This window comes from Lagopus leucura, unplaced genomic scaffold, assembly GCF_019238085.1.
Source record: "Lagopus leucura isolate 7727_CA_CO unplaced genomic scaffold, USGS_WTPT01 Super-Scaffold_100122, whole genome shotgun sequence".
Lineage (NCBI taxonomy): Eukaryota > Metazoa > Chordata > Aves > Galliformes > Phasianidae > Lagopus > Lagopus leucura.
Window position 1 is genome coordinate 216,431 of NW_024962327.1, and position 8,510 is coordinate 224,940.

The following is an 8,510-nucleotide window of genomic DNA, read 5'->3' on the forward strand; positions in this document are numbered from 1 at the left end:
GGAATGGAATGGAATGGAATGGAATGGAATGGAGTGGAGTGGAATGGAATGGGAATACACCAGACTGGACTAGAATAGGAATAGACCATAGTTCAGTTGGATGAGACCTTTGAGGACAGCCAGACCTGTGCAGCCCCCTAGTGCCCATCCCCACCCCCACAGCACTTCCCACAGCCTGGGCAGTGACCGGCAGCCAGGTGCTCTGCTGACTGGTCCTGTGGCTTCAGGAGATGGGTGTCACCTCCCCTATGGCAGCCCCAGGAGAAGCTGGGGCAGGGGATGATCTTCTTTCATTAATTATTTATCCTGGAACTGGGAAGAAAACTCTTTCCACTTATCACCACATACCTGGTTACACATTAGGGGCATTCTTCAGTATCTAGAAGAGTACCCAACAGCTAGGTTTGATGAACTGGTCAAGGATGCCAAAATATATTTCCCTGTTCATCAGCACACACTGTTGTAAGATCTGCAAGATGAGTTTACACCATCAATAAGAAAAATTAAAGCAACATGACATCCCTGCTAGGAAAAGCAGCCCTCGTGTCTCCTCCCACTAAAGGCTCCGTTCATTTGGCCCTGGTACTGCAAAAATCAATCTGCCTCTTGAAAAAATAAGACTGCACAGATTCTCCCTGGCAGCACAGAGTGAAGCTTTGTCACCTCCTGTGTCCTTCAGCTGGAAAAAAGATCTGACTGGTAGCAAAGCAAGTTTCCTTTGTCTACGAGTAAAACATTCTGCCATGGCATTTGCAGTGGGTTGATCTATTCTCACAGTAAAAACTAATTCCTACAAATCGTTAACAAAATGGTATGCATTTTGTTTTGCCCACAAGCTGCCAATTATGTGATTCATGGGAGTTGTTGTATATCACGGAGTCTTTCTGCACAAAAATAGCTTTTCATTTACTGTTTCTTTCCAGATTCCACTTGTTGTGAGTGCTCAAGGCACCAGATACTCCCCAGTGCTAAGTAATGATTTACAACCCTTTGCTTTGCTGTGTTTTAAAATACACTTAGACTGAACATGAACAAAACTTGAGATTTGATGTCAGCAACGTGGGCAACAGAGGCAGAGCTGGACTCTGTCCATGGCCTCCCGTAGGAACACAAAGGTTTTGCAAGCACCAGGGCCATGCTGAGCAATTTGGTGTGTGAGGTACTTTGAGATGAAGCTGTATTGTAAAAAGGAGGCTGAGAGGCAGGGGGAGTTAAAATGTCCAGAACTGAGACAGGGGAGGTTTGGGTTGGATATGAGGAGGAAGTTTTTCATGCAGAGGGCGGTGAGGCACTGGCACAGGTTGCCCAAGGAGGCTGTGGATGCCCCATCCCTGCAGGCATTGGAGGCCAGGCTGGATGTGGCTCTGGGCAGCCTGGGCTGCTGGTTGGTGACCTGCACACAGCAGGGGTTGGAACCAGATGAGCACTGTGGGCCTTTGCAACCCAGGCCATCCTATGGCTCTATGATTCTATGATTAGTGGTGTTCCCTGGCAGCACCACTTTGTGCTCTGTGAGATGGGTTCTGCAGGGGTTCACTGCCCCTCCATCGTGTTTCTGGGGCCAGCAGAGTCACAGCAGGGTCTGGTTCCCCATCTGTGCCATTTGTGGAGACAGGACTTTTCCCACAGGCCTAATGCTGATGGGTCATTCTTGGTCCTATACACCAAATTACCCATGACCTCCAAGTCTACAAATCCAGACAGAGGAGCAGACCTTCACCTCCCCCCCAAACCTCGCATCCTACAGCATTTCCATCTCATCTTTGTGTCTAGTTATACCAAGGTTAAAAATAGGGCAGCGTCCAAAAGCAGAGCAGCTCTGAGGCATCTGCTTAACCTCCTCACCCCAATGCAGCTCCTGGAATAGCAGAGCTTTGCTGGATTATCTCACACCTTCTTTTCATTCTAAGCAGAATGTTTGTATCATTGAAACTTCAGGGGTCTGTAAAGCAGCCTCTAAGCAGATTAACGTTTCTAATGGGCTTGGGGAAGGTCAGAGGTTTTTACTTTGGGACTAACATTGAACGTGGATGGGAGCAAAGGGGCATTGCTGTGAGAGCAGCGGGACGGGGAGGACCATTCCTGCAGGGTTCCTATCACTGGCCATGGGAAACAACAACAGCTCCACGGTGGACGACCTGCAGGCAGTGGAGATCCACCATTGGTACAAGAAGTTCATGACAGAGTGTCCCTCTGGGCAGCTGACAGAGCACGAATTCAAGCAGTTCTTCGGGCTGCGGGGCTTGGACCCCCAGGCCAACGAGTACATCGAGCAGATGTTCCGTACCTTCGACATGAACAAGGTGAGTTCTCTGCGAGAAAGGATGCGCCCTGTAGAACCAGAGAAACACAGAGTTGTGGAATCAGGTTGAGAAAGAGCTCTGAGATGCCCAGTCCAACTTGGATCCATCCCACTGCCCGCGTCCCCCAGTGCCACATCCCTGTGCTCACTGAACACCCCCAGGGATGGGGGCTTCCCACGGCCCGGGGCAGCTGTGCAGTGCTGATTGCAGCACAGATTGTTCCCAATTCCAACCCGACCCTCCCCGTTGCACCCTGAGCCCATCCCCTCCCGTCCTATTGCTGTTCCCTGGGACAAAGGTCTGACTATGAGGTGACGAATGGCACTCCCTCCTGCCCTGAACACATCACAGTTGGTGTTTCTTGCTGGAACAGCTGCCCAGAGAGGCTGTGATGCCCCGTCCATCCCTGGAGGTGTTGGAGGCCAGGTTGGATGGGGCCCTGGGCAGCCTGGGCTGCTATGAAATGTGGAGGTTGGCGGCCCTGCCTGCGGTGGGAGGGTTGGAGCTTCATGATCCTTGGGGTCCCTTCCAACCCAGGCCATTCCGTGATGCTGTGATCCCCTCCCATCCCATCACCATTCCCTGTGGATACAGACCAACCCCTACTTACTTACATCCCTGCTTACTGAGATGCCCTCAATCCCCTCATCCAGACCATCAGTAACAACCCCTAACAGCAAACCAACCCCAGCAGCACTGGGCAATTTGGGGTTTTTTGTCACAATGCCGAGGGGTGTTGGTGTAAGGCAGCAGAATGCAAGGGGCAAATCAGCGTGCGTCAATGACACAGGTGACAGCCATAGGGAGTAACTTCTCGTTGTCTAACAGCCTCGTTCAAGCTCACCTACGAATCTTGAGATATCACTGCATTGTGTTAATTGGTTTGAGCTCGTTTGACCCGTGAGATGCCAGCAGGAGGAGGTGAGGCTGGAAGCTGGAGCTTTCTTGAGCCTTTCACTGTCCTTCAGGAATACAAACATTAGACAGTAAAGGCTCAAATTCTGGATTCAAATTCCAGACTTCAATACCATACAGATCTTTATAACACCCTGGAGGAAGCAGTTTCCAGGTGTTCCATGGATTCCATCAATCCCACGTGGCTCCTACACCAGGACCAGCACACCGGGACCCCTGGCTGTCTCCCTAGATACTCCTCCTCCCAACACCTTGTCCCAGTAATGACAGTGCTGAGAAGCAGCTCTGTTAATTAACAGCTGTGTTTCTTGTTCCCCCTCCCTGCTGCCCTTCCTTGGGAGGTTCAGAAGCGACCACCCACCCAGGGATGCAGCGCTGCTCAGAGCTCTCCCATGAGCTCCGTGTGCTGCAATGAACCACATCTTGAGGCCAAGTTCCAATCCAGGTTCCATCATCCTGAGACAAAACCCAGGTACAGGGAGCATGATGGTGAGAGGAGTGGATCAGAGATTCCCAATCCAGATTTAAGCTGGCTTTAAACCTCGGGAGCGCAGAGTGGTGCTGCAGAGAGGAGCTCATCCTCATCACGGCACAGAGGCACTGACGGGTCCCTTTGTTTGTAAGCTTTGTTTGTAAGCTTTGTTCTGCCCCAGGATGGGTACATCGACTTCATGGAATATGTGGCAGCCCTCAGCCTGGTGCTGCGTGGGAAGATGGAGCAGAAGCTGCGCTGGTACTTCAAGCTGTACGACGTGGATGGGAACGGCTGCATTGACCGCCACGAGCTGCTCAACATCATCAAGGTGAGTCCTCAGCACGTGGTCCTGGAACGGCCCCAGGGATGGGGGCTCCCCTGGGCAACTGTGCAGTGCTGACCGTTCTTTGCAGCACAGGTTGTTCCCAATTCCAAGCCGACCCTCCCTGCTGCACCCTGAGCCCATCCCCTCCCGTCCCCATTCCCTGGGAGCAGAGGCTGAGAACCCAACATCCATGCAGGAGCTGCAAAGAGGAGGAGCAGATACAGGGAATGCCCTCCATCGGTCCCTCCTTTTAGGCTCAGCCCCTCAATGTCCCTCAGTGCAACAGCAGCGGCTTCATGGCAGCAATCAGAGGGTCTCCGTTTGGTCTCTTCCATTGGAGCTTAGAAAGACGCTGAACTAATAAAGGACAAAGAACCAAACAACGAACACTTTTCTTGGAGCTAAAATTGGCTAATTTGCTAATTACAATAAATAGGCATTACAGGCAAGACAGTGTTAGGCAACGGCTCCTACAAAGACTGAAAAGAGCAAAAGAAGAGAAGGGATAGGAAATGGCCATTCCACAGGCGATATTGCCAGAGCCTCACGCTGGAGGCACTTCTTTCCCCCTCTTTTCCCCTCTTTTGCCCCATATTCAGGAGTTTTCTTTTCCCTTCTTTTCCCATTTCCAATGGTCTTTCCCTGTTTTCTCTGGTTTTCACTTGACTTTCCCTGGTTTCCCTTCGCCTTCCCTCGTTTTTGTCTATTTTTATCCATTTCCATTATTTCCTCTCTTTTTTCCTTGCTTTCCACTGCTTTCCACTCTTCTCCCCTTATTTTCCCTGCTCACCATTCTTTTTCCCAGTTCTCCCAACTTTTCCATTGTTTTCCCTCAGTTTTCCAATGGTTTTTTTCCCAACTTTCCATTTTTCCCCTGGTTTTCAAATGCTCTCCCCTTTTTCTCACCTTTCTCCTGTTTTTTCCTTGTTTTTCCCCTTATTCCCCCATTTTTCCTTGTTTTCCTTTGTTTTCTTTTTCTTCCCCATTTTCTTTTGATTTTCCCCATTTTCATCTCACATCCCTTATTTTTCCTTGTTTTCTTATGTGTTTTTCCATTTTCTTTTGTTGTTTTTTTTTTTTCCCTCCGTTTTCTTTTGGTTTCATTTTTCTCTTTTATTTTGTGTTCTTTTTTTCTTCCGCTTCCTTTTGTTTTGTTTTGTTTTTTCCCCTCCATTTTCTTTTGTTCATTTGTTTTTCCTCCACTTCCTTGTGGTTTATTTTCTCCTTTTTCTTTCGCTTTCCCCCATTTCCCCCTTCTCCCCTCATTTTCCCTTGTTTTCTCCTCCTTACCCTTTTCAAGGTGTTACTCCACGTTTTACTTTCACCTGTCAGATCCTGGCTCTTCCCCCACCTTCCCCCACACCCAACTGAGGACCAACCTGCCCTTGGCTGGGCTGGTCGCTGTGTTCCAGAGGGACACCTCTACTCACACAGCAGCTCTCAGGATGCAGCACAGATGTTGGTTTCCACCCCCGCTCTGCCCCACTGCTGACCAAACTCGGGGCAGATCTCACTCAGGATCCCCATTCTGCCCTATCAGCAGTGCTTCCATTCACAGAATCACAGAATCACAGAATTGTAGGGGTTGGAAGGGAGCCCCAGAGCTCATGGAGTCCAACCCCCTGCCAACGCAGTTCCTACAGCAGGTCGCACAGGTCGGCATCCAGGCAGGTCTGGAACATCTCCAGAGCAGGAGACTCCACCACCTCCCTGGGCAGCCTGTTCCAGTGCTCCTCACCTCACTGCACAGCCGTTCCTTCGCACATTGGTGCAGAAATTCCTATGCTGCAGTTTCCAGCCGTTTCCCCTTGTCCTGTCTCCATTCACCACTGAAAACAGTCCGGCCTCACCATTCTGCCCCCCACACCTCAGATATTTACAGACCTGGATCAGGTCCCCTCTCAGCCTTCTTTCCTCCAGGCTGAACAGACCCAGTTCACTCAGCCTTTCCTCATAGCAGAGATGCTCCAGGCCCCTCCCCATCTTGGTGGCCCTCTGCTGGACTCTTCCCAAGAGATCCCTGTCTGTTTTGTGCTGGGGAGCCCAGAACTGGACACAGTGCTCCTGGTGAGGTCTTACCAGGGCAGAGCAGAGGGGGAAGATCACCTCCCTCGACCTGCTGGCCACGCTCTTTGCAATGCACCCCAGGATGCCATTGGCCCTCTTGGCCACCAGGGCACACTGCTGGCTCATGGCCAACCTGTCATCCACCAGGACACCCAGGTTCCTCTCTGCAGAGCTCCCCTCCAGCAGGTAGACCCAACCCAATGTAGGGCAGCTCTCAGGTCCGACCCGCTCCTCCCACACTGCAGACCCTCGTTCCCCTCTGGGCCAGCTGTCAGGGTTGAGGATTCCCATAGTGTTTTCCTATCCCGCTCTGCTCTTCCAGGCCATCCGTGCCATCAATGGTGGCGACCACGAGACGAGCGCGGAGGAGTTCACCAACCGCGTCTTCAACAAAATCGATGTGAACGGAGATGGTGAGAAACACCCTGCTGCCACCCCAGCCCTGCTGCCACCCCAGCCCTGCTGCCACCCCAGCCCTGCTGCCACCCCAGCCCTGCTGCCAACCCAGCCCTGCTGCCACCCCAGCCCTGCTGCCACCCCACTGAGATGCCCCAATGCCACACAGCTGCCCGTGCTCCCAGGCGGGATGGGGCTGTGAGCTCTATGGAGAGGCGTCCCTCCCCTGGCAGGGGTTGGAACCAAACGATCCCTAAGGTCTCTTCCAACCCAAACCGATTCTCTGATCCTGTGGCTCCTCTTTTGCTTCATCTGTGCATCTTTTCCTTTTGTGTTTCCTTCTCACACGAAGCCACGCACTTTGCAGAGAAGCTTTTCTCCTCCACCACACATAATGGGTGCAATGGGATTCATTCCCTGTACCCAGTCCTTGGCCATATTTTGTCTGCATGCATTCTGTAGGGTTTCTTTGTCCCTTTTTGGGTGTAGCTGATGGCAGAGGGAGGAGCAGGTGCTGCTTGCTGGCAGTGCCTCTAAAAGTCATAGAATCACAGAATGGTCTGGGCTGAAAAGGACCACAATGATCATCTTGTTTCCAACCCCTGCTATGTGCAGGGTCACCAACCAGCAGACCAGGCTGCCCAGAGCCACATCCAGCCCAGCATCCACCCATAGGGAAAGGCAGAAACCCCCCTGAGAGCCCCCATCCCACTCTGCTCTGTCTGTGCCCCACAGGGGAACTTTCCCTGGATGAATTTGTGGAGGGAGCAAGGAAGGACGACGAGTTCATGGAGGTGATGATGAAGAGTTTGGATCTGTCTCACATCGTGGCCATGATCAACAACCGCCGGCACAGCGTGTAAATGGGGCTGGGGAGAGCGAGCCAGGAAGGACGAACAGACAAAATTCCACACATGTAAGGATGGAAAGGAGGACAGAAAGGAACTGCCATAGATCTGTGGGCATCGCAGAGCATATTGCTGCATGGACATGGGAACTGTGCTTGCAGAGCAGGCTTGGAACAACGGGTGCTGTGCAGCACTGCCCGGGGATTTCCTACAGCCCAAAGGCCAACAGCTCAGCACCCCGACTGCGACCCACAGCCCGCATCCATTGCTGTGTGCTGCACTCAGGGCAATGCCAGTCAATGAGCACTGTGATAACGCAGCATGGAGAAATCTCTGATGTGCACAGAAAGACCCCAGCAATCACCAGCATGAAGGGCATCAGCACCCCGCTCCACCACCGTGCCACCAACACCTCTGCAGCACTCACACTGCATCCGGAGCTCGGCAGCTTTGCAGCTCCATCTCTAGGAACCCCTGGGCAGAAGGGAATACCTGCCGTAGGGCTGATAGGACACTGCTGTCATAGCAGCATTGCTGCTGCCAGTGAGGGTTGGTGCCAGGGATGGGCACAGCGCGGTGCTGCAGTGCTCTGACGGTGCTGCAGTGCTGTTGATGGTGCAGCAGTGCTGTTGACGGTGCTGCAGTGCTGTTGATGGTGCAGCAGTGCTGTTGACGGTGCTGCAGTGCTGTGACGGTGCTGCAGTGATGCTGTGACGGTGCTGCAGTCCCCTGAAATCCAGGAAGAAAACGCCGTGACCCCAGTGCAGTGTCAGAAAGTGGCATTCCTTCATTCCTCACACAGTACCGGGCGATGTGACACAGCAGTGCACGCGCTCAGAGTTCGGGCTCTGCACTGGAGCAGCTGAGCCGTGCACACGCGGTGCGTTGGCATCCACGTTCATTCGTGCCCAGTAACTCAGTTCCAATCAGATCGCTGCTCACACCGCAGAAAGGTGAACCGGGAAGTTGTAGAAATGGCGCTCACGGATCTCTTGCGTTAAACCGCTCCTTATCCTCACAGCCCGGCCCCGCCGCCAAATCCCCGCAACGCACGAACGGGAGGGACGGAGCGAGAGAAGGGCGGTGGGCGGGGCGAGGCCGAAGGGGCGTGGCAGAGTGGGGGGCGGAGCCTGGGGAGCAGCGACCAACGGGAGGGAGGGATAGGCGGGGCCGGCAGAGCG

At 52.9% G+C, this 8,510-nt stretch overlaps 1 protein-coding gene across 1 annotated transcript; it reads left to right on the plus strand.

The window, feature by feature from the left end:
- The first annotated feature begins 2,105 nt into the window (after window positions 1–2,105).
- LOC122189024 (guanylyl cyclase-activating protein 1-like) lies at window positions 2,106–7,344 on the plus strand. Its single transcript, XM_042887797.1, has 4 exons — window positions 2,106–2,303; window positions 3,872–4,021; window positions 6,408–6,498; window positions 7,217–7,344. Exons 1-4 carry the CDS (start codon window positions 2,106–2,108, stop codon window positions 7,342–7,344), a joined length of 567 nt encoding a protein of 188 aa, XP_042743731.1.
- The last annotated feature ends 1,166 nt before the right edge of the window (window positions 7,345–8,510 follow it).

What these genes read in the sequence shown, in the direction of transcription:
- LOC122189024 (XM_042887797.1), top strand. Translation starts at nt 2,106, where the DNA reads ATGGGAAACAACAACAGCTCCACGGTGGACGACCTGCAGGCAGTGGAG. An exon ending in GTACCTTCGACATGAACAAG is followed by an intron (nt 2,304 to 3,871) that starts GTGAGTTCTCTG and finishes GTTCTGCCCCAG; the next exon opens with GATGGGTACATCGACTTCAT. An exon ending in AGCTGCTCAACATCATCAAG is followed by an intron (nt 4,022 to 6,407) that starts GTGAGTCCTCAG and finishes CTGCTCTTCCAG; the next exon opens with GCCATCCGTGCCATCAATGG.